Source organism: Drosophila bipectinata, chromosome XL, assembly GCF_030179905.1.
Source record: "Drosophila bipectinata strain 14024-0381.07 chromosome XL, DbipHiC1v2, whole genome shotgun sequence".
NCBI lineage: Eukaryota > Metazoa > Arthropoda > Insecta > Diptera > Drosophilidae > Drosophila > Drosophila bipectinata.
In genome coordinates this window covers 11,432,967-11,457,219 of record NC_091734.1, presented here as the reverse complement: position 1 = coordinate 11,457,219, position 24,253 = coordinate 11,432,967, and the positions used below count along the sequence as shown (strand labels likewise).

Here is a 24,253-nt window from a genome sequence, read left to right as displayed (position 1 = left end):
GCATCAAAATCCTGAGACAAAATATTTTTCAGATTTTTTGTCCATTTTTCGTTATGGGATCCCTTGAAAATGGGGTTTTCTCCTATAGGGACCACAGGGATGGCTATATCTTCCCCAATTCTCATCCGATTCTCAAGCGGAGTACCTTAAACGATTTGTGGATCGATTTTCCACCATTCTGCATCAAAATCCTGAGACAAAATATTTTTCAGATTTTTTGTCCATTTTTCGTGATGGGATCCCTTGAAAATGGGGTTTTCTCCTATAGGGTCCACAGGGATGGCTATATCTTCCCCAATTCTCATCCGATTCTCAAGCGGAGTACCTTAAACGATTTGTGGATCGATTTCCCACCATTCTGCATCAAAATCCTGAGACAAAATATTTTTCAGATTTTTTGTCCATTTTTCGTGATGGGATCCCTTGAAAATGAGGTTGTCCCCCATAGGGCCCACTGCGATGGCTATATCTTCCCCAATTCTCATCCGATTCTCAAGCGGAGTACCTTAAACGATTTGTGGATCGATTTCCCACCATTCTGCATCAAAATCCTGAGACAAAATATTTTTCAGATTTTTTGTCCATTTTTCGTGATGGGATCCCTTGAAAATGGGGTTTTCTCCTATAGGGTCCACGGTGATGGCTATATCTTCCCCAATTCTCATCCGTTTCTCAAGCGGAGTACCTTAAATGATTTGTGGATCGATTTCCCACCATTCTGCATCAAAATCCTGCGACAAAATATTTTTCAGATTTTTTGTCCATTTTTCGTGATGGGATCCCTTGAAAATGAGGTTGTCCCCCATAGGGCCCACTGCGATGGCTATATCTTCCCCAATTCTTATCCGATTCTCAAGCGGAGTACCTTAAACGGTTTGTGGATTGAGTTTCCACCATTCTGCATCAAAATCCTGAGACAAAATATTTTTCAGATTTTTTGTCCATTTTTCGTGATGGGATCCCTTGAAAATGGGGTTTTCTCCTATAGGGTCCACAGGGATGGCTATATCTTCCCCAATTCTCATCCGATTCTCAAGCGGAGTACCTTAAACGATTTGTGGATCGATTTCCCACCATTCTGCATCAAAATCCTGAGACAAAATATTTTTCAGATTTTTTGTCCATTTTTCGTGATGGCTTGAAAATGAGGTTGTCCCCCATAGGGCCCACTGCGATGGCTATATCTTCCCCAATTCTCATCCGATTCTCAAGCGGAGTACCTTAAACGATTTGTGGATCGATTGTCCGCCAATCTTAATCATAATCTGAGCACAACATATTTTTTAAAGTTTTTTCCATTTTATTCTGGAAAGACCCTTGTGGAATCTTGGACTTTAATTTCTGGCCTAAAAAAATACATATCTTTATGTCTGTGTCTTGCTCGTTCGTATCCGATTCCCATGAGGAAGGACTTGCAGATCGGTTTTCCGTCAATCTGTTGCAAAATCCGAACACAAAATTTTTTTTAGATTTTTGTGCAACATTTTTTTGAGAGTCCCCTAGAAGCAAAATACATTTCTTTAAGACCTTACCGACCTACCACGTAGACTTTATTTATAAAACAAATTGAAAGATTTTTCGCAAGCTTAGTGCGTTGTTCAGTTGGTTTTTAGTTGCTTTAAACAATGAATGGAGTTTATTTTGGTTTGTTGATTAGAAAATTGAGCACGTTCCAAGCGCAACTGTCATGCATATTTGTGGCTTCGTTTCATTTGGCAATTATGTGTGCACTGCAGATACAGATACGGACACATGTGGAGAGTCAGATACAAATGCAGATACAAATATCAGATTCTAGATACAGATACAAAAATGAATCACAGCGAATGGGCTAGTGTGTAGCGGAGGTGTGGTGGGAAATCCCCAGTTGATTCTGCGGCAACATTGACATTCAACTATTTGCACAATAAATTCGAGTAAATCTTTGCACGAATTAAATTTCATTTGTTTACGACTCAATGAAAAGCCACAAAGCTTTTGCCAATAGGCTTTTCCCGTCAGTTAGAGTTGGCCTTTTCTGCTCCTGTGCTCTGCCATCACTGGGATATGTACAATATATGTATATTTATAGCCTTGTACTCGTATTTTTGCCACAATTAAGATTTGCGCACATAAACGCTCAACTTGTGTTGGCATTAAGTGCTTTGCTCGAAAACTTTTAATTGAAATAATTTGTTAAGGCCTTTGGGGGGTTGGATCAGACAGACACACAGACAGACAGAACTTCACAGAAATCTCAAATATTTTCTCAACATATATGTATTTTTTTATACCAATGGTTGACATTTAGCAAAAACAATTATGGTTTTGCGGCTTAGAAAATGAATTCAATTACATATTTTCCAGTTGGGTGTGCCAAATGGCAAAGGTGAACAAAGCCCAAGGCAATCATGAATAAACATTTTTAGTGATTGATTCTCACAGTATTGCCTTCCGTTTAATTCATAAAATGGAATAAATTTAACATTTTCTTTTACTAATTTTTGTTTTCCGCGCCCAACGGCCAAAAGGACACTGGCACACGTTAACTTTTAATCGCCGAAAAGTAACGAGTAAACAGTGCTGGAAAGGGGCTTGAAGATATTAGAGTTTAAACTTAAAACATGCCATGTTTTTAGCTAATTTAATCACTAATTGATCGATATTAGGCCTTATTTTATCGGAAACGAACAATAGAGTACTTGTAGGCCTAAAATAAACGAATTAAAAATCAATTAAAAAATATCGAAACAAAAAATTTGTAATCAATAAACTTGTTATCAAATCTTACTTCTACAACAAATTAGATTGTATTATATTTTATTTTTATGCTCCAAAAACCTTTATAGCAGCAGTAATTTTTTAATTAAAAAAAAATATATAATTTAATTTTCAAAAACTAAAAATTGTTGTGCTTTTTTTTAACGGTAAGGTTCTCCACAACACAGTTCCTCCACATTACCCGCAAAAATTAAACGAGAAACCATGTCCAGGAGGATTTTAGTAGAAGTCTCCAGAAGCTTCTAATCGTCCTAAAGCCTTTGCTTTTTCCCCCTAAAGCTATCGAATTTAAGACTGGAATGGTCACACTCGAAAGCCATTTTTCTTTCTTTACCAACGAGAAGATCCGAAAAGACTGATTTTTCATGAACGCGGAACCTAAAAAACACGTGGGTGAGTCCCCAGAACTTATGGAGATTGAATCAGAGATCGCCCAGGATCCGGCTCCATCTAAGGCTACGAAACTGGCTCCGGATGCGGCTGCAGTCCCAGAGAAACCGAAATATAATCGCATCCAAAAATATGGGTCACAAAATAAGTGCTATTGCGGCAATGAAAGGAACCTCAGCCAGGCAGAGTTTCTTTGCTTCAATTGTTCGTGTTGGATCCACGAGAAGTGTGTGACCTACACACTGGTGCGAAAGAAGATCCACTGGTTTACGACCAACTATATTTTTGTATGCAAAAACTGCACGTTGGAGGGCGTGGAGAGCTACGATCGTCACCAGGCCTCACTAACGCAGATGGCACATTGTGCCATCGCCAATATGCAGCACTCGGCTGCCATGATCGGCGCGCCACAGATAGTGTTCAGCGTGCATAACGATATCATTCCATATATCGAAAGGAACTGGCAGGCCTTGACGACTTTGCCTCGTCTACAGACTACGTCCTGGCAATCGAAGGTTATACAAAGTCTGGACGAGAATCTGTCAAAACAATTTATTTACGAAGACAATCCTGTGCTGGGACCATCATACGGACTGTCGATCCAAGACCTTACACTTATTCAGCCGAGGTACGAGGGCATGAGACTAACCCACTCCTACTGTAGGGTTAAGCCGGCTAAGCCCAGAGGCCAGAAGGCGCGCCCATGCGCCAGTAAAATGGATTTTATGCCGCATGGCTTTCCTCGCGAGTATCCCTACAACAAGAACGGCATGGCGTACATCTTGGCGGAGCCTGATCCACATGCTAAAATGCCGGAGGAGTCGGAAGCCGAGGCTAGCTCCTCCTCGAAACGCATACCCATTCCGGGCTGGATGTATCGCGTTAAGTTATCGCCCACCTTGCTCCTGTCGCTGCATGATTGCGCTGAACATCTAAGTATCACCGAAGACCGCCTTGCTGTCACTGGTGATCGTGGCTACGGCACGGTTCGAGCCACTCACTCGGTATCATGTGGCTGTTGGTATTTTGAGGTTACCATCATCGAGATGCCAGGAAACTCTTCCACTCGTTTGGGATGGGGCCGCCGCCACGCCAATCTGCAGACCCCACTAGGATGCGACAAGTTTGGGTACTCCTGGCGCTCCCGCAAAGGAACCAAGTTCACGGAGAGCCGCGGAAAACACTACACCGATGCCTATGGCGAGGGCGACACCTTGGGCTTCCTCATAAACCTTCCATTTGAATCTCAACTGAATTATAGGCCGAAAACCTACAAGGAATGTCGACTAATCAAGTCCAAGTCGCATCTGTACTTCGAGGAGGACGATAAAAGTGACGAGAAACGGGAGCAACTGTACGAACTGGAGGGCAGCCGCATCGAGTTCTTCAAGAATGGCTTGTCACAAGGAGTGGCTTTTGAGAAAATTTACGCTGGCAGCTACTACCCGACCATCTCCGTCTATAAGAACAGCACGGTTAGCGTCAACTTTGGGCCAACTTTCCAGTATCCGGAGATACTCAGCCAGCATAATGCCCGGTCCATGCACGAGCGCGTGGACGAGCTGGTCACTGAGCAGTTCCTGGCCGATACTCTCTATCTGGCTGAGCACAACAGGGGCCGTCATCAGGCTCAGGAATAATTATTAAAATAAGCTAACAACACTTTGCACTCATTAATATTGGCAGATTTAAATATTCTGTACAATTTACACATTCCATTAATTTAATCTTTAAACTATTCCCAAAAAAACATTGAATTATATTTTGGCGAATAGGTTTTTTTGTTTTTTTTTTATTTAATTCATATGCTCATCCATAAAAATAAAGAATAAAGGATCTACGAACTTGTGGTTCTTAAAGACCTTTAGAACACATATTGAAGTAATATTTTAAATATTTTTCGTATCATATTTTATCATCCATACATTATAACATTTTTGTTTTTTGAATCTCTCGAATAATAAAAAATTTAATAAATTAAATTGTATTTTATTTTATTTACTACAAGCTTCAGACTCTAAACAATATATCCTTTGTCATTACTAAACTTATAGCAGTATCTTTTGAAGCAAATTCTACGCCTCACTGTGGTTGTGGTGGCCTCAGTGGTTATGGTGGTGGTGCTATTTCCCGAAACTGTAGTGCTGGAACTTGGATCAGCACTGGCAGTGGAATTACTAGTCGTCTCAGTAGAGTTACTAGTAGTCACTGAAGATTCCGTTGTTACACCTGTACTATTTCCAGATGGTAGAGTAGTAGTCTCCAAAGAAGTGCCATTGGTCGACAAGGTGGTTCCGTTGGGAGACAATGTGGTGCTGGTAAGTGTACTATTATCCGTTTCCATATCCAAAAAGTTCATAAACACATTCATAAATTTTAGTATAGAATCTCGATCCTCGGTGGTGAAGATCTGGGCCCCAAAGCTAGCACCAACTAGGGAAACAATCAAAATGAGGGCAAATCGTTGATGATCCATTTTGGTTCGGTTTATTGGCGAAAACTGTTACAACTGTAGGCAGCTTTTGTGCATTTATACAAAGTCTATTATTGGGTATCTCTATGCGGAAATATCTTGACCCAAAACTTTACAGAAGCTGCGGTCACGTGCTGAGCCCAAAAAAAGTCATATATCTAGCTTTGGGCTTTGAGTTATGGGGGCTTATATATTATATTTATTAATCTATTTTCTCAGCTGTTAACTACATTTTATTTAAAGAAAACAAAAAGAGCTTTAGTCTAAGATTTGGGGTTACTGGAATTTGTTTAAAATTGACCCATGAACTTATTTCTATTTTTGGTGTTTAACAATTAAGATGTTTTTCTGCTGCCTCATATAATAAAATAAATGATTTTAGGAATATAAATGTTATTTAGCTAGTTCTTTTTATTTTTGAAGAGATATAAATTATATACCATCGGTTTTGTTTAAACTTGACTTATGAACTTATCATCATTTTTGGTGTTTAACAATTAAGATGTTTTTATAATGATTTATACTTTTAAATAAATTGTTCTAGGGGTATAAATATTTTACTGTATATAGTTATAATACAATATACATGTCGCATGGTATTCTACATGGTATTCTATATTTTAAGATATCTAGGATTTATTAATCAAATATACGTTCAATACGTTCAATGGAATGTCTTGCAAATGCCATGGATAAAATAATATCCTATTAGGATATTCTATTAGGAGTCCTGGAATTAATATTTCTGTCTTTAAAATAACTTTTATTATTCAAGAAAACTTTATATTATAGAATATAAATACATACTCAACTATTATTACATTTTAACGAAAACTTGACAATAATATTTAAATTTTAAACCAATTACTGATCAAAATATTTACTTAAAATCGAAGTATTTACAAATTGTTTTAAAAAATTATTAATTGACAAATATTTACACATTTATAGGTAGAAGAAAAAAACAATAACCATTTCTTAACCAATAACCAATATATAGACAATTATTATAAAGATTTTATAAAGATTGATATCTTATTTAAGATAAAACTTTAACAATTATGAATAATGAATTCATTTTAAGTTTTAATTGTAATTCAACAGTTTGAATTACTTAAGAAACTAGAAACTTCCTGTCATTTAAAAGCCCTATGAATACACCACCGATTTTAATCTATAGGTAACGCACTGGTTTAGACCGATTTTGATACTGAAGCTAATCTGCGATCGAGATGCGCCCCCAATTCATGAAGCCATCGATGCTATCTCATCGCCGCCAGCGAACATGCAAAAAGAATGCATCATCATCTCGATGCGGCTGGCGATGGGGCACGTTTACAGCGTTCCAGTGTTTTTATCTTACATGGCGATAAGCTGGGGGAATCGTATATAAGCCGTGTGGGCTGGCCGGAGATACATCAATCATCGAGTATTCGAGTATTCATCGAGTTCGGTGGCAACCAGCACCCACATTTTGATTGCTTTTTGGGATTCTGAGATCGAGACCGAGATGTGGCGCCTGCACTTGTTCCTAGTGGTCAGCACTTGCTTCTACATACCACACGATGCCAAGCCCACGAAGCGTTCCACCATCCTGGACCAGGGATCACCATTTGCCTCCTCAACGCCCTCGTCACTGACCACCCTGATAATGGATGTGATGGCCTCCAGTACAATGGAAGCCAGCTCCTCGACTGCTGCTACGACGACCGCACTCTTCTCAACCACAACAGAGACGGCGCCGAGGACACAAAGGGTGACGAATATTGGACGTCTGGCGGCCAAGGATCTGGCTGACTTGCTCCTGGCCAGCATGCAGGCTCGAGGCACCAAGCTGACACCCTTCCAAGAGGCCACCATGAAGACCCTGCGCACTCCCGACGCCAAGGACTCGAAGGCCAACGCTGTGCTCCTCAATCTGGGCATGGATGTGATCATTGAAATTCTGATTGGAGCTCGCCAGGAGGTCACTTGTGGTCGCGTTATCCGGGATATCGAAAAGTCGCAAGACAGAAACAGTCTGACCCTTACCCTGAGGTCCTTCCTGGCCCTGTGCTCGTTTAATGGCATCGAATGCTCCGCCGATGAGGTCGTCCAGGTGATCAAGGGCAGTCAGACCCGCCAGCGCCAGCAGGCCAAGGCTATGGAGGAGCAGGCCGAGGGATCCGGCATCAGAACTGCCCGCCGCGTGGGCTCCGTCAAGGATGACCGCGAATCGGTGCTCAGCTTCCTTCGGGAACGCAACTTGGCTGAACATAGTGCCATTCTGAATACCCTGCTGCAGGTGTGTGGAGCTTCCGGCGGAGAATCTCATAAAATCATCAGGAATCTGAGGGAAAGTAAGTACCGAGTAATGATGTAACAAGAGTAGCGAGTAAAGATGTAACTTTTAAAAAAGCTAGTAACGAGGACTCGTTCTTATGTGAAATGAAAAATGTTAATAATAATTTATCTGAAAATTTCCAGTGAGTCCCGACAGTCTCAGCCTGGTCCAGGTCAATGCCTTCAGCTTGCTGTCCGTCTCCCTCCTGGACAGCCTGACCACAATCGCCGAGGGCAAGCCCAGTGGACTGTGTGCCGCCACCACCGACAGCTGGATCGTTCGCCTGCTCTCCATGGGCGTAGCCAAGTCAGTGCTTCTGGGTCTGATGACCGCCCTGGATCGCACCATTACCGCCCCCAACACCATGGACCAGATCGCCAATGCCGCCGCCCTCAACAGTGCCGACATTACTGCCTCCAATTCCTTGATAAACCCGAAGACCTTCACGGCTGCCAAGCGTCCCAGCCGTTCTGGAAACACCATTGATTGTAAGATTATTAATATTTCTTGATTGCTGTATATCCATTAATCATATTACTCCTTCAGCTGGCACTCAGAACTTGCTGAATGGTGTTGGAAATCAGGATAACTTCTTGGCAGGCGTGGACCTTCCCGCCGCAGTCCTAGCCCAAGTGGCCAACAATGCTGCCAAGTCTGGCAATGTCATAAATGGTTCGTATAGTTTTTATTATTAAAGTAAACTCTATTCTTAACTTATTCCAATTTAAACAGCGGCCGACGGTACTATACTCAAGGGTACAGCCAACCAACAGAATGATGTGGCTGATCTGAGAGTGATTCCTGCAGTGAACGCGATTGCCTTGAGCCAGATTCCTGGCCAGTTTGAGGGCAATACTGTCAACAGTGAGTTCTAGAGGACTTTAATTTCTATAGTTTACAATAACTATATATATTCTTGATGTATGTTTCTTTAGTGGGCAGAGGCACTGTTATAGTTGGCAACGACAATGTGAGGAATTCTCTGGTGAATGGACAAGTTGCGGCGGCTGTTCAGGCTGTTGTGGCATCTACGGCTGATGGAAAAGCTAGCTCACCCTCTAGCTCTACGAGTTCTTCGGGCTCTTCTGGCTCTAGTTCTAGCTCTTCGGGAACGCCCAGCTCTTCTACGGGATCCACAGGCACTTCAAGCTCCTCTAGCTCTTCCGGAACACCCAGTTCTTCAATAACTACTGTACAAAATGGTAAAAGAACAAAATCTAGTCTTAAATTAAATGATATTAACTTATTTAATTTAATTTTCTAGCTGGCAATGTAATCAACGAAGGCACTGGCAATAAAATCAATGATCTGATACCATTGGCCATTCCTGCTGGTCTCAACCTTCCACTTCTTAGCCAAGTTCTTCCAGGAACTGCTGCTGGCAATACTCTAACCCGTAAGTGTATAATACTTCCTTATAATACAGTCATAATCTAACAGTCATATCCTGTTTGCTTTGACAGAGGGACCCACCGCCATTGTTAAGGGAAACAATAATACCGTGGAGCGCGTTATTGCCGCCGATGTGCCAGTCCAGCTCTTCCTGCTCGTGATCAGCGAGGTTCTAGGAGTTCCAGTGCAGAATATCATAAAGAGTGAGTGGTTTCTTTTTCTTATAATATTTTTGTATTAATTATTATTTTTTGTATTTTTGCAGAGGACTCTGATGTGGTCATCGAGGGTAACAACAACCATGTTTTCACCTTGGTGAAGGCCCAGATCATCGTCGAGGGTCTGGTGGCTGTACTGAATAGCTTCAGCAACGGCACCACTGGCAACGGCCTGCTCTCCACCCTCAACGGCCTCGTTCTGACCAATCTAGGCAACCTGCTCGGTTCGATTTTGGGCGGAAATACGAGCACCTCTAAGAGCCCAACTGGCGGACTTCTGGGCGGGCTCCTGGGCGGTCTATTGAACAGCAACGGACTTGTCGGAGGCGTTGGCGGTCTGCTGGGAGTCGTCCTCGGCATAGTGAGGCCCCTGCTGGCCGGAGTCCTCAAGGGAGTCAGTGGCCTGCTCGGCGGTCTCCTGGGCAGCGGCAGTCCAGTGGGTGGCTTACTGGGGGGCGTCCTTGGTGGTTCCAGTGCTTCGAGCACTGGCCTTCTCGGCGGAATCCTCGGCAGTGCTAGCGGATCTGGCGGTATTCTCAGTGGATTGCTCAACAACATTGGAACAACATCTGGTTCTTCAAGTTCTGGTAGCTCCTCCAGTACTGGCACTACTACTTCAAATGGCACCTTTGCCGGCAACTCTCTTTCCCAAGACCCTGAGGTCTTCATCAAGGGCAACAACAATGTGTTTGCCACTCTGCTCGATATCAATGGCAATGTCCTGGCTCAAGTTCCTATTCTTTCCGACCTGCTCGGTATCCTGGGACTCGGCAATGTTGTTCGCAGTAAGTTTTATTTATTCAACCTGCATTTTTGGGATGTATTCTTAATATTCTAAACTTACAGCCGGGCCTAAAATGATAATCATTGGAAATAACAACAAGGTCACCCGTTTGATAAACCTGGACATAACTGCCCTTCTCTTCATCGATGTCCTGAACATAATCCAAGGCAGCGGTGGTGTTTGCAATGTGCTTGATGGTAAGTTTTCTTTTTAATAAAATTTGTTTATTTTTGTATAACTTAATATAATTAATTTCGCATTTTTCAGAGGGTCCTGGCACCAAGATTGTGGGCGACGACAATCAAGTTTTCCAACTGATTGACCTGGACCTGAGCGTCTTGCTCAGTGTGGATATTCTCAGCCAGCTGATTAGCACTTTGGCCAATGATTGTGGCAGCACCACCGTAGCACCCACTACCACCACAACAACAACCACTGCAGCACCCACTGTTGCACCACCCACTGTTGCGCCACCTACTGCTGAGCCACCAACTGAGCCGCCTTATGGCCCGCCAACTAATGAGCCACCAACCAATGCTCCACCCACCAACTCGCCACCCACCAATGCTCCACCCACCAATTCTCCACCAACCAATTCTCCTCCCACCAACTCTCCACCCACAAATCAGCCACCCACTAATCAGCCACCCACCAACCAACCACCCACTAGTCGGCCTCCCTCCCCGAGTCCTAACAACTGCTACCGCAGATACTGCCGGAAGTGGAGGACCCGCCCCAGCTACCTCTGCTACAAGCACTGCGGCGGCGACTACACCTACAGGCCCAACTAGGCCCAACGTCCGCGGGAGAGAAGGAGAATCGCGGCGCTGGAAGGACCGCCAGCACCACTACAGCTATTCGACTTTGTTATGCGTGGCCTTGCCACCCACTTTGCCATTGGCCGTTTATTTATTTTGTTTACTTTCTAAGCCAAAAGTTGTTTAATTTATTTGAATAAATTATTAATTGAATTATTATCTGAAAATAAGTGATTTGCGAAGAATTTAAAGTTCAAGATTATTTTAAAACAGGAAGGGACTTTAAGCTTAGCTATATGCTATATTATTAGCTAATAAGCTATATGTTACATAATATCCATATTTCTGGCTATTTCATTATATTTAATAACTTAATTAATAGCTTCAATGGATTTTATCTTAAACAAGAGATCGTAAAGATCTAGAAAATAATTTCATGGTCGACTTTTTTCATAAACTTTTGAAAATTTCCTTCAAAAGGAAGTCTAGGAATAAGGACTTTAATAAACTCTCAAGGGGTTGTTGAATTTTTGTTCAAAATTTTGGAAATCTCCTTAGAAAAATAGGTCTTGAGTTGCCATTTTTTAAATACATATAATAACCTTTGAAGATTGGAAAGTATAACATTCAAATTTGTTCTTCATACTAGCTCAAAAATGATCTGATTTATGTTTGAAACTTTTTTCTTTACAAGAATTTGAACATTGTTACTGGTATTTTGGTTTTCATTACAAAATATAAGCAGATTTTAAAATTTTTAGCTATTATAACTTAGTCAAACCGTTTATGAATCAAAGCTCCAATGCCATTAGATCTACATCCTTAGGTGAAACCAAAGAATAGCAGCATAATTTTTGGTTAAAATCATGACAAATTGGCCAAAAAATTAGGCACAATATTACAGGATACAGGATATATACAACTAGATTTTGGTTGATTATGTTCGTACTCAAAGAGCTACCACAATTTACATAATTTAGAGAACATTTTTGAATTTGAAAAATATTGCCAAGGTTGTAGGGGGTATAATAAAAAGAAACACGTTAGTTCCAGAATAAAATCATTGAATAAATCATTTAAATTATTATAAGAAAAATTAAACCGATTCATATTTGAAATGTGTGTTCCAAATTTTAGTTAAAAAAGGTACATATGTATAAATGTATACTTTTTTGGTTGTGGTCAACCCTTTATGGTTCAAGACCCTTTAAAATAAAACGTTTAAACCAGAGAACACCATTTTTTTGATTAAATGAGTATTGATTTAGGCCAAGCCTAAGGCCTAAAAAAAATTCATAGCCTGTCATAAACATCAAATGCAATTATATTTCGAGAAAAACTCCCACACCAATTTTGAAAAGGAGGGGACGGAGGATGTGGAAACGAAAAAGTTTAAACGAAAAACAAAAAGTTACGCTTTATAAATAAAAGATAACATTATTAAACAAGCCGCCCTCAAAATACCTGGGTTAGACAAATGGTCGTCAGTATTCAGCATCAAAGTGCCCGGAATTTGGGTAACTCGGAAATCGGGGAATTTCCCGGTGGCAATATAGGTGGGGAAGGGGATGGGGTCTTGGAACGTGCCTCGTGCGGCATGAAATCATAATGAAAGCAATAAAAGCATCAGCGGCATGAGACGAGAGACCAACAAACCAGAAACAACAGAGACAGACACAGATACAGAAGCAAACCAGAAGCCGGCAAAGGTGCCAGTGTCGCCTCACCTCATAATTGATGACCTAAGTAATTTGTTATGGTGCTTTGGTGTTTTGGTGCTTTGGTGGGAACGTGTAACCAACACCAGAAATACGGCGACAACACACGCCCCCTAAAAATATTGAAGCAATTATACAATTTTTGTTGAAGACCGCCTACGGGCATGACAAATGCCCAGAAAAAGTTTCCCAACAAATTTCGGCGTAAATATTGTGCAACACCTCGGGGACGCAACTCAATGATTGTGCTTAGCACCTGACGGGGAGAGTCCTGCCGGTCCTGGAATGGTTGTCCTGGGACAGTCAATGTCAGCAGGACCATCAGGTAATCCCGGGGTAATCAAAACTGTAGAAAAGTAGAAACTTTTCCACTCATAAACGGCATAAAGTGGGTCATAAATTCATCTTGTTTATTCCAAAAGACTATTTAATATCATCATCTGTATTATAAATGCGTTTTTTGCTAAAGGGGTTGAAGGCATTTTAAAATGAAGGGTTTTTTAAATAAAATAAACATGTCAATTTAATAAGAAATTTTTTGAAATAAATGAGTAATTGTTAGACCATTACCTTTTAAAGTTTTTAAAAACATTTTAAACTATACTAATAAGAGTATATTTTTTTTAAATACTTTAAACGCTCCATAAAACATATAATGATATGAATTTTGTGGTATGTAGAAATTATATTTAACTATTAGACACTTTTTATTTATTTTGGTCAATTATAAATATATTCTGGAACATTTTTAGACCAAAATTAGGGCTTCAAAGAAAAGGAAAGTAAAATGAAAACTAAACCAATAAGAGGCCTAAAACTAAACCAATTCAAGGCCTAGTTAACATTGTTTTTTAATTCTAAGTATATATTTTAATAAATTATTTCACGTTTTTGAATGGAGAAATTAGTCTTCACTTTATTTTAATTATTTAACTAAGAAATCTTTCATTTATTCTGCTAAAGAAACCAAAAACCGAAAGTTATTCTTAACTTGTTGCAGACAAGCAAAGAAAAGCGAAATGGTCTTTTCCATTTTTCTCCAATTTTCCCCAAACAATCGATACCCAAGCACGGGCATTGGGCATCCGGGTAGCCGGGCAGCCGGGCATTGGGAATGCAGCAGACTTTTAGGCGCAGACATGTTTTATGTACTTGTCAGTCAGTTCGGCGAAATAGACACAGACAGTCGGCACAGAAGAAAATGGCGGCCGGGGGAAGAGGAAATGGCATCAACAGACATACAGTGAGTGCTGAAAGTCTGGGTACAACTTGTAACAAGTTCCGTGCCGCATTTGCGCCCATTCCCGTTTTACTTTCTCGCTCTGGATTACTTGCAACCCCTCGCATCCTACACCATCCGCCCGCATAGACGCCGCCGCCACTGTCTTTTATTATTGTACATAATTTGCACGTGCTGCGAATATCTAAAATTTACGACCAGCATAGACACGCCGTGGCAACTGAGAGCGAAAGTGCACAGGTTGTCCGTTCAAGGGAGGATGTATGCGGACAAAGGGGATGCCCGGGGCCCGGAGCCCGGAGCCGGGGCCGATGCTGTGTCATGTACATTATTTTGCTTTCAAGCGTTGAAATAAAAGAAAAAGTCGCCAAGCTTTAAATTAGTAGCAGGACATGCACTCGAAAAATATTTATAAACGAAAAGGTTGGAAAAACTTAAAAAACAGAAAACAAAATCCTTAACATATGATGAAAAAAATGTAGATTTAGTCTTAAAACTCTTACGTACAAAATTTGAAATTTAGTTATCTAAAATATTGTTTTATTTTACTTTTAATCTTTAAAAAAAAACTAAAGAAAGAAATTTGTTTTTAATAATCCATTCAAAGCCGTATAGAATGCATCCAAAATTTCTATATAATATACATTTTTAAAAGGATATGCCCACGGGTGAATGAAATCTTCTTCAAGCTGCCCCCCGGGGCACTCTGTCTCTGTCTCTATCTCCATTTCTAGCTCCATCTCTTTCTGGCGGCGTTTAGCGCCTTCTTTGTCTGGTCGACTGGCTTGCTTACTTTTTACACGTTTTATGTCGAAAATAAATGTGAACTAATGCATTTTTATTAATATATACAGGCGTGCTGGGAATTTCTATCTCGGCAATGATGTCGGGAGCAGGAGCAGGACCAAAAACAGGACCAGAAACCCACCCACTGGGCTGACGATGATTAAGCGTAAAAACCGCAAATGTTTTTTAAATGCAGTGCAAATGCTAGCTATGGGTCATGCTCTGTGCTTTGCTTTTTTTCTACATGTTTATATATACATATATATTTTATTTTTTTTTTTTTTTTATATTTAGATAGTGAGGAAGAGAGCGGAAGAGGAGGGGGGGAAAGCTGAGCTTTCGTTTTTTTATTTCAGACGGCTAAGTGAGTAGTTTGTTGAATCGTGTTGAAATATTTAGCACAGCGCGTACGTGCCGACATTGTTGCGTTTCTGCTCCGATTGGATTTACACCAAACAGACAAAATAACCAACAAAAAAAGCAGCCAAAGAAAATAAAGAAAGCGGGAAACATTGGTGGCCAGAACCCCAAAGTGTGTCAACACGCAGTTTTCGACCACCATGGAAAGTGGATATTTTGTGTGAAATGGCGATTTCAAAAGCAGAACCGTCATAAAAATTCTCTCTCACGAATCTGAAAATAAAAGTCTGGAGCTTGGTATTTTTAAATCTTAAAGATATTCTATCAAAATAATATAAAAATATATAGTTTTTGAGGAATTATAAACTAAGAGATTAGACCAAAGCATTTAAAGTTTAAACAAAGAAGTTGTCAGACTAGGCGTATACTTAATATTTGAAATATCACAGTTGCCTGCCGTCTAGGTAGGTAACGAACATGCATGTCTTAGTATGTCTATTTTCAAAGAACCTTTTACAAGTTTATTAATCTTTAAATGATGTAAAAGAAAGTTTAAAAGTTCTCAAATAAAATATTAGCCTTGTTAATCTTTAATAAACTTTTCACTCAAATATGATCTATTCTTATCGATTTTTGTTATCCCTCGAAATCCAAAATCAGGCCATTGAACTTGAAAAACTATCATCTTTTGCAGAAAAATAAATTATATTATATATGTATGTATGTCCATGTGTGTAATGTGTTATATTTTTTTTTTGAATTCAAGAGGGTGGGGTGTATGTTATCCACTTCTATTCAATACACCCAATACTGGCAAATGAAATGAAAAAGCCAACAAAGTGGAACTTGGGCCGAAATGCAAAGACGGCACTTTGCATACTAAGAAGTAATGCCAGGGGTGGCGTTTGGCAGGGGTCGAATGGTGGCCGGAATAAATAGGAAAAGCAAATAGCGCGCCGCTCTATTGACATTTTAGGGTTTCATTGTAAAGCAATTTAAATTATTGTGTGTATTTCCATTTCATTCAGCTTCTGCCTGTCCCTTCTTTCTTACACTTTCTTGGCTCTCTTTTACACTTTTCAAGGACCTCTCTTTCTTTGTAATTTTACAGGCAGAGAAATAATAAAGGATTTAAATATTTAGAAGTTACTTTTGGGTTATTAAATATCTAAATATCTTACATTATTTTTATAAAAATAAATATATGGAAATTTCAATATTGAATATAGTATCCTAGATGTATCCTAGAGTTAAATAATTAACAATTCTTTGACAGAATCACATATTTTTTTCTTTATTAATATTTATGTATGAATAAACATACCCGGTACTCATTTTCCTCGGTATGTATTTTGTTTTGTCATGTAAGGGGGGTGAGAGGGATAAGAAACATTTTCAACTTAAGCATTCAGGACATCGTGTCCGCGACTCGTGTCCTTTTTTCTTTTCTATTCCGCGCCGGCTCCTTTTCGGCTGGATTTTATTTTGTGCAAATTTTTCAAATGTTATCCTTAATTTAGTTTATAAGTATATGCCAGGCACGTTCCAGGCAAATGACATTTTATTTGTGGATTTTTATAGACTTTCCTTATGCGAACGCGCGAGTCTCCCCCCTTATCCTTGGTGTGCATGTGTGTGTGTGTGTGTTTGGGAAAGAAGGGGGGAAATGGTCTCGAAACCGAAAAATAGGTCGTAATTTGTGTTTTTGTTGTGAATTTCAATTTTTTTCTTCTCTTTTTTTATTTTGTATGGATCACATGTGTCTTTGATGAGTCATCCGCAGGATGTGCCCAAAGGACGAGAAATGTTTGGGGGGTGGCCACACTCAATAGAGCATTTCTTTCACAAATAATTACCGAATTTCTTGAAATATTTCCCCAAAAAAGGATGTAAAAACTGTCATATAAACCCGAAAATACTGGCAGCACAATAGCAGAAATTTGTTTCGGCTTTTGTCGAGAACAGAGGCGTAGTTGGGGCTATAGTAGTCAGGGGTGGAGGTTAAGCTCCCCTTTCACCTGGCGTGTGCCACATAAACCTTAAACACACTCATGCGGGTGGGAACATAAATTTCGCACAATAAAGCAAAAATTAAAAAGCGTAAACAGAAATTGCGCATTTTCCTTCTTCATTTAACCCCCTTTTGCCAGGGGGCGGGATATCAGAGGCGTGGAATATAAAAAGGAGGGCTAGCCCAAAGGGGCTTTCAAAATTCTGGCAAAATTTCTGTAAAATGTATTAAAAATACTTACAAGATAGCTCTGTTTTTGGCAATTTCTTGACAATGTCTGGTGTTTATTTTTTGAAATTCAATTATTTTTGTATTTATTTCTTTGTAAAAACAAAATCCAAATAAATATTTAATATAAAGAAAACTAATTTATGCCTAAAAGCCTCATAAAACAGAATCCAATCGACAATATCTGGAAACTTTTTGAATATTAAAGTGCCGCTTCTGGCAAAGTAAAAGTCAAAAAATGGCAAAAGTCTAGAAAATGTAGGTAGGGGTTGAATGTTTCCGAAAGGAAAAAGTGGGGGATTTTCGATACAATGGCAAACGAAGGATATACAATATAAAAAAAAGGAAAATGGAAAAGTCTAGGACTGAGAAAAGCGAGAAAAGTGGGAAAAGGAAGCGACAGAGCAACACACCTTTATTATTATTTTTACACTTAACTTCCGGTTTACGCCTATTATGCCACCCGCCCCCCACACACACACACACATACACACACTCACACACAAATACACCCCAGACAGGACCCATTCAGCATCACCCCTCATACCCGCCCTCGGCAATCTTGTGCCCCGGCATCAAATTACAAAATACAACCTTGTCCGTCTCGCTCTTCACCTCGCCCTCACCCACTCCGTCTGTCTGTCTGTCTGTCTGACTGTGGCTCCAGTTCCTGCTCCCCAGCACCTTTCTCATCCTGGATCCTGTATCCTGGATCCTGGATGAAGTTATTGTCTCTGACATTGTGTTGTTACTTATTTTTGTACCCATTACTTAAAAATTATAAGGGGTATGTTGATAATATTGTTGACTTTATTATCTGAATTTAAATAAGTATATTATTAAAAATTGTTAAATCTATATTCAACTACAAAAGATAATACGAAAAAATAAGTAAGAGTATTGTTTATAAACTCTAGACTCTAGACAAAAGAGTATTCCTTCTAATAGCACATATCTTAGGGCCTTTTAAAGTATCGGGTATCTCATACCAATAATGTTTTTGTTTTGGTTTCTTTACTTAAAAAAACACAAAGTTAAATATTAAAATTAACTTATTTTAAAAAGGATATTTTTTAACACCATGATGTTATGTTAATTTTTCAGAACCATTTTATTCAGAAGTACAAGATACTACATTCTGTACTTTTTAAAATCTATATTTTTTTTTAAATAAGCTAAACTAAATGAAATATAATAAATAATAAAGGCCTAAAGTTTGCTATAATTTTTCTAAAAAAAGTACCGGGTATCTTATAGCCTTCTAACCTTTATATTACTTTCCACTCACCACCCACTCTGTTTTTTACACCTTCCTCCTTTGTGTCCTTTGTGCCACGCATTTTCACGTGTTCGTTCCGCATAGTTCCGTTTGATACGCTACAAAAGGTGTCACAGTATCCATGTGGGTGTCCCTGTGGAATCCGACTTGGCAGGGAGGATGATGTCCTTTGGTGGCACAATGTAAGCGGAAGCCACCGATTACGAGAAAAGGGAGAGATGCCACGAATCGGAAATATTTCAAAAGTCAAGAAAGCAAATTTTAGCTTTACTTCGTAAGTAATTTATTAGAAAAAGGTAAAATATAGAGATTATTATCAAAATTTTTAAACTTATTAGTTGATAATTGAAAACTCGGCTAAGATATACATATATCATATGTTCTTTGATAAATATTTGGTTAAACTTCTATCTACTTTCTAACCATCCCTTTAGATCAATAATTTTAGATCAATCATCTTTAAAAAATGTGATTGTTTTTGACACTTTTCAATCCTTGATGTATCGAGTTGCTTTGGGTACCAGATATAGCCCTGATTTCCCAATAATATCCAATACAAAGTCAAGGCCTTTCACGGCGTTTAACTAAGCATCAACTGGTTTTCCGGCACTTTCTTTTTTTTCCGGCAATCTCGGGACTTTGAAACCCAACTCGAGGGGTGGGTGGTGGACAGGTTGAGCTGCAGTTAGAGTGGGAGTGGGAGGGCGAGAGGTGTGTGAAAGAGAGACGGCTGTCAGCTTTGATTGATGCGCTGGAAACTTCGCGTGAAATTGCACACCGAAAACACCAAAAACCAGAAACGGCAACTGAAGCGGTGGCGGCGGCTAAAATACAAAAACAAAAATAAAAAAAAAACAGAAAACGAGGAAACCAGTTCCACAAAAAAACAAAACGGAAGGAAGTGCTCACTGCACGCAACATCCACTGAGAAAAATTAATGGGTTTTTGTTTTAAGAAGTGCCTAGTTTATCCGAAAAAAATTAAATAAAAGTTTTCTTTGTCACTGAAACTTTGTTTCATCTTTGTGACTATGTTAGTGATTTTTTAAAGACATTCGGCATTTGCCTTTAGGTATTTTTGCTTGTAAAATGTATATAAAAATTAAATAATTAAAATAAATCATTTTTAATTAAATTTTTATAAAAGATTCTAAGTCTATTTCTACTTCTTTAAATAATAATGCCAATACAGTTACTTCTTAATCTCTACATTTTATTATTAGTAATTACTTTAAATGCTTTTATTATTGCTATAAATTATCTCATTAGAACTTTGTTGTAAAAGTTAAAAAATTAATTAAATACAATAGGTAATGCTTGAGCTACTTATTCCTTTAGGCACTCATGTAATAACTTATGTAATAAAATTTTAACTGTAAAAATTACATACTATTATTAATACAACTTTTCATTAAAATACAGTTATTAATCATAGACAAATTTTAATTGAATATTTAAGATTATTTTAATTTCATGCATAAAATATTAATAGTAAACTTCAACAGTTAATATAATAGTCCAAAACTAGTTCTTTCTTTGAAAGTCCTTAAAATGTATAGCAGTGTATTAGTTACCCACACATATAGATCACATGTGTAAGACTCTGTGTGTGTTTGTTTCTGCTTAGTGGTGTGTATGTTAGGCACTTTATTTGTGTAGGGCGGCATGCTTGGCTGCTCACCTGGTTTCCGGTGAGGGGAGGGCGAAGGAGGCCAGGTTGGGGGCTGCGTGGGTGCTACGAGGCGGTGACGCGCTTTAAAATGGGGAAATTAAAATTCCAATAATAGCATCGCTCCTAACGGTACCCAGGTGCTTAGCCTAGCTGTCCCTCTCCCACTCCGCCCCTGCCCCTGCCCACACCGATATATATCCTTTTCTGGAGAGCCTCTAAGTCTACTGGTTTTGCCTTTCTGTGCCGTGTATGCGATAAAAATAAATTAAGCCACAAATTGCAATTTAATTTAAGGTTTTCCTTAGCCTCAAAAAGCCCGCCCGCAAATGGAGAGAGAGAGAGAGAGAGATAGATGGGAAGAAAGAGATGGCTGTGGAGAATTTGAGACACTTTTTCGTGGCACATTAAAATAACTTGCCACATATTTCGGTGTCGCCACGTTCACTGCGGTGTTTGGTTGTGGGCGGTTGTGGGGCGGCTGGCCTGAGAAATTTATGGCATTGCAATTGCAAATATAATTAAAATTTTCAACTCCCTATCTGGCCTTAGTGTCTCTTAGAGTCGCACTTGTAGGTCGTGTTTGCTTTTTGGAGCGAAATTATTTTTAGCGGCTGTCATCTTTTGGTTTCTGGCTAATTGAAGCTTAGCGGTGACTTAGCCATTTAATTGGAATCGTCAGGGAACGAAACGGAAGTGGATTCTGTCCGGAAAGGCTCCAAAATATTGGTAAGACAAGTAGCCAGTTGGGTGGGGAATTTTAAATTACTTTAATAAATACATATACATACATATATAAAATATTTTTGAATACAGAGGGTTCGTTATAATCATCATCGAACCGAGGGTTCGTCACTAGTTTAAGAGAATTTCAAAACCATTTCAATTCTCCAACAAATTTCTAAATCTACTCTCAGGTATTTCTTTCCTTAATTAGCAATGCAGTTTGTCAACTACCTAGACTGCAGGACTCAGTGATACCACTAACCATACAACATATGGTTATGCTGTTGATCGAAAAATTGGTCGAAAATTTTATTTCCAGGGTTGGATGTAGAATGACGGAGAATGAATCTAGAAATCGTTTGAGGTACTTGGCTTGAGAATCGGGTCAAAATTGTCCAAGATATGGCCTTCGCAAGAGGTCAAAGTTTCACCCCGCATGCCGATGCTCACTTTTGAAGGAGGTCCCTTTTGAAGGGGGTCCCCAAGAAAATTTCCAAAAAAAATTGATCGAAAATTTTATTTTAAAGTTTGGACGCATAGTGACGTAGAACGAATCTAGAAATCGTTTGAGGTTCTTGGCTTGAGAATCGGATAAAAATTGTCCAAGATATGGCCTTCTCCAAACACGAAGAAAAAAAAATCTCAAGCAATTAATTAATTTTCATAAATTATAAATACCTGGTACTTGAGCCGCAAGCTTACGTGACTAAAGATCGCATCCGTATAAGGGGGAGGACATGAATAGTTAATGCATCATTTACGACAGCGTTCTTATTTTCGGTTTTATGGCCACGTGTTGCTGCATGTTGCATCAGTTTTATAGACCAACACAGGCCCCCACCACCAAGTGAAAAGAGCCCCCCTAACAAAAAACCACCCCCAAAGCTTTTATAGTTGATTAAGGCATATCAAATGTCAAATGTCACTAAAGTCGACGGCAATGTCTGTTGTAAAAACTAAACTAAACCCATTGCGGATTGCTGGATTTCCAGGAGCGTACCAGTATGGAGGGGATGGGTGCCATGGTGCTTTATGGTGCGGTTCAGGGGTTTCTGGGGAAGGACAGGTACTTTTCCCCACCAACCAATCCTGAGTTTGGCAATAAAAGAAAAACAAACGTAAAAAAAATAAAAGAAATACGTAGTATGCAAGCATGCAGCTTATGTGGCGGATATAGCTTTGTTAGTAGTACCCCTCTTCCCGTTTAGAGCTGCTATCCTTTACCAGGACCTTCCACTTTCGCCGCTTGTCTCTCTGTCTGTCTGGCTGGCTGGCTGGCAACTCAATTGCTCCTTGGCCCCTCAAACAGGAAACGGAAATTGAAGCATAAAATTGCCAAGTTTTGCTGCAAAAACCCAGGCCATCGCAGCATTTGCGAAAAACCACCCAAAAAGCAACACCGCCGCCCAAATCCATCCGGAACCACCCAGCCAACCGGCCACCCAGCCAGCTATGCAGCACCACTCACTGGAATGATGGCGGAAACGCGAAAATGTTGTCGATTATCTTTTGAAATGGATCCAGAAACTGCTGGAATTCTCTGCAAATAATTCATGAAAACAGTATGTTCCAGTGCAAAGTGTTTTTCGGATTAAATTTTTAACTTATTTGCTTAGTATTTCTTTGGTTATCTTTGTTACTTCATTTGATTGAATTGAATTTGAAATTTTAATTTTTTATTCTATGGCATAAATAGTATTAATTTTTGCCACAAACCACATAAACAACTAGGCTAACAAAGCACCTAACATAACCAACCAACCATTTTTAAAAATTTTAACAAAAATATGGAAAGAATAAGAAAAGAAAACTAACTTTTGGCGGAGCCGGAGTTGTTATTCCCTTGCAGCTTAGATCGGATAATAATCCCAAGTATCGGATATAGTTGGCCAATCATTATTAAAATTAAATAACAATAAAAACTATTCTAACACGGCACTAGACTGTATTTAGTTTTTCTTGCACGTTCTAAATAAGAACAGTTTTTAATGTGTATGTTAGTTTTATATAGCTTATATGTATGCTTTTTTGCCTATATACCTGGCTAAACATAGGATATGTAGGAAATTAAAACCTTCAATCTTTAAAAACACTCAACTTGGGATCTTTCCCGATCTTTTAGTTATATGGCTGTTATAGAATATAGTCGGCCGATCCTTATAATATTGGGTATGTCGTATCATTTTTCCAAAAACAGCATCCACAGAATCCCAACTCTCTCTAATCAATAAATGTAATCAGTCTAATAATTATGATTGTCTTTAAACCATTATTTATTTAGGACTCTGTTAAGCAAATTAGTCTTTATAGACCTTCGTCCTTATCGTCTGGCAGCGGCAAGTCCCTCAACTCCTCCCATGTTAGTTCACGATTCTTGACCGAAGTGGATGCTTGATCCTGACCAGCCTCAGCGTTGTCACCAGAGATGTGGGAATTGCCACAATCGGAGCAGATGCACGGCACTCCAACAAAGCGAACTTTTTTCTTAATCTTTTCGGCCACTTTCTTGCTGCTGCCGCTGCCGCTGGCGTTGGCGTTGTCTTCCTCCTTTTTCTTCTCCTTTCCATGATCGTCCTTGGAGTCCTCCAGAGAGTTATTGGGTGCGCTTGGTTGCGGGAAACGCCATTGCTCGTTTAGCCTGCGCTGCTCTTCTATCTCCAGTTCAGTTAACGGCGGCATAAAAGGCCGCCACGGACGTCGAAGCACTCTAACTTCACGAGGCGATGCAGCGGTCTGCAAGTTTCCGTAAATACGATTCAAACGGGCGTTGATGTCCTTCGGATCGGTGCCAAAAACATTTGGACGCCCTGGCTGACCCTCGTTGGAGTTATTATTAGAGTTTTCCTTGTTCATTTTGGAGCAAATTTTTGATGAAAAAAACTTATTAGGTTGGAATCCGTCAGACGAATGAGAAAAATCTTAAAGTATTTTCCCACACTTGACATATTTTGACAGCTCCAAATTGGCACATTTGTGTCCAATTTGGTTTTTTGGTATATTTTAGGCTTAAATGGGGTTATCCTCTTTTTTAGTAAATTTAACTCGTTACTGAGGCACGAAACGATGACTATATGATACCTGGTTCCGATCCTGCACTATTACTTTCTTATTGGGAAGCAGCTTTAACCATAAATGTGGT

General features: G+C 39.4%; 3 protein-coding genes across 3 annotated transcripts; 2 read left to right on the top strand and 1 right to left on the bottom strand.

Annotated features, from left to right (window-relative positions):
- The first annotated feature begins 3,071 nt into the window (after positions 1-3,071).
- Positions 3,072-4,980, top strand: LOC108133838 (set1/Ash2 histone methyltransferase complex subunit ASH2-like). Its single transcript, XM_017253917.3, has one exon. It carries the CDS (start codon positions 3,126-3,128, stop codon positions 4,788-4,790), a length of 1,665 nt encoding a protein of 554 aa, XP_017109406.2. The 5' UTR covers positions 3,072-3,125; the 3' UTR covers positions 4,791-4,980.
- Positions 4,981-5,167: 187 nt separating this feature from the next.
- On the bottom strand, positions 5,168-5,626 carry LOC108133837 (uncharacterized). Its single transcript, XM_017253916.2, has one exon. It carries the CDS (start codon positions 5,624-5,626, stop codon positions 5,168-5,170), a length of 459 nt encoding a protein of 152 aa, XP_017109405.2.
- A 1,490-nt stretch (positions 5,627-7,116) lies between these two features.
- Positions 7,117-11,224, top strand: LOC108119494 (serine-rich adhesin for platelets). The gene is made up of 10 exons (XM_017232715.3): positions 7,117-7,962; positions 8,090-8,434; positions 8,493-8,618; positions 8,679-8,810; positions 8,882-9,148; positions 9,211-9,342; positions 9,410-9,541; positions 9,604-10,341; positions 10,403-10,537; positions 10,608-11,224. Exons 1-10 carry the CDS (start codon positions 7,134-7,136, stop codon positions 11,129-11,131), a joined length of 3,360 nt encoding a protein of 1,119 aa, XP_017088204.2. The 5' UTR covers positions 7,117-7,133; the 3' UTR covers positions 11,132-11,224.
- The last annotated feature ends 13,029 nt before the right edge of the window (positions 11,225-24,253 follow it).

Coding starts and splice junctions, on each gene's coding strand:
- LOC108133838 (XM_017253917.3), top strand. CDS start 3,126: ATGAACGCGGAACCTAAAAAACACGTGGGTGAGTCCCCAGAACTTATG.
- LOC108133837 (XM_017253916.2), bottom strand. CDS start 5,626: ATGGATCATCAACGATTTGCCCTCATTTTGATTGTTTCCCTAGTTGGT.
- LOC108119494 (XM_017232715.3), top strand. CDS start 7,134: ATGTGGCGCCTGCACTTGTTCCTAGTGGTCAGCACTTGCTTCTACATA. Junction 7,963..8,089: donor CATCAGGAATCTGAGGGAAA/GTAAGTACCGAG, acceptor GAAAATTTCCAG/TGAGTCCCGACAGTCTCAGC. Junction 8,435..8,492: donor TTCTGGAAACACCATTGATT/GTAAGATTATTA, acceptor TTACTCCTTCAG/CTGGCACTCAGAACTTGCTG.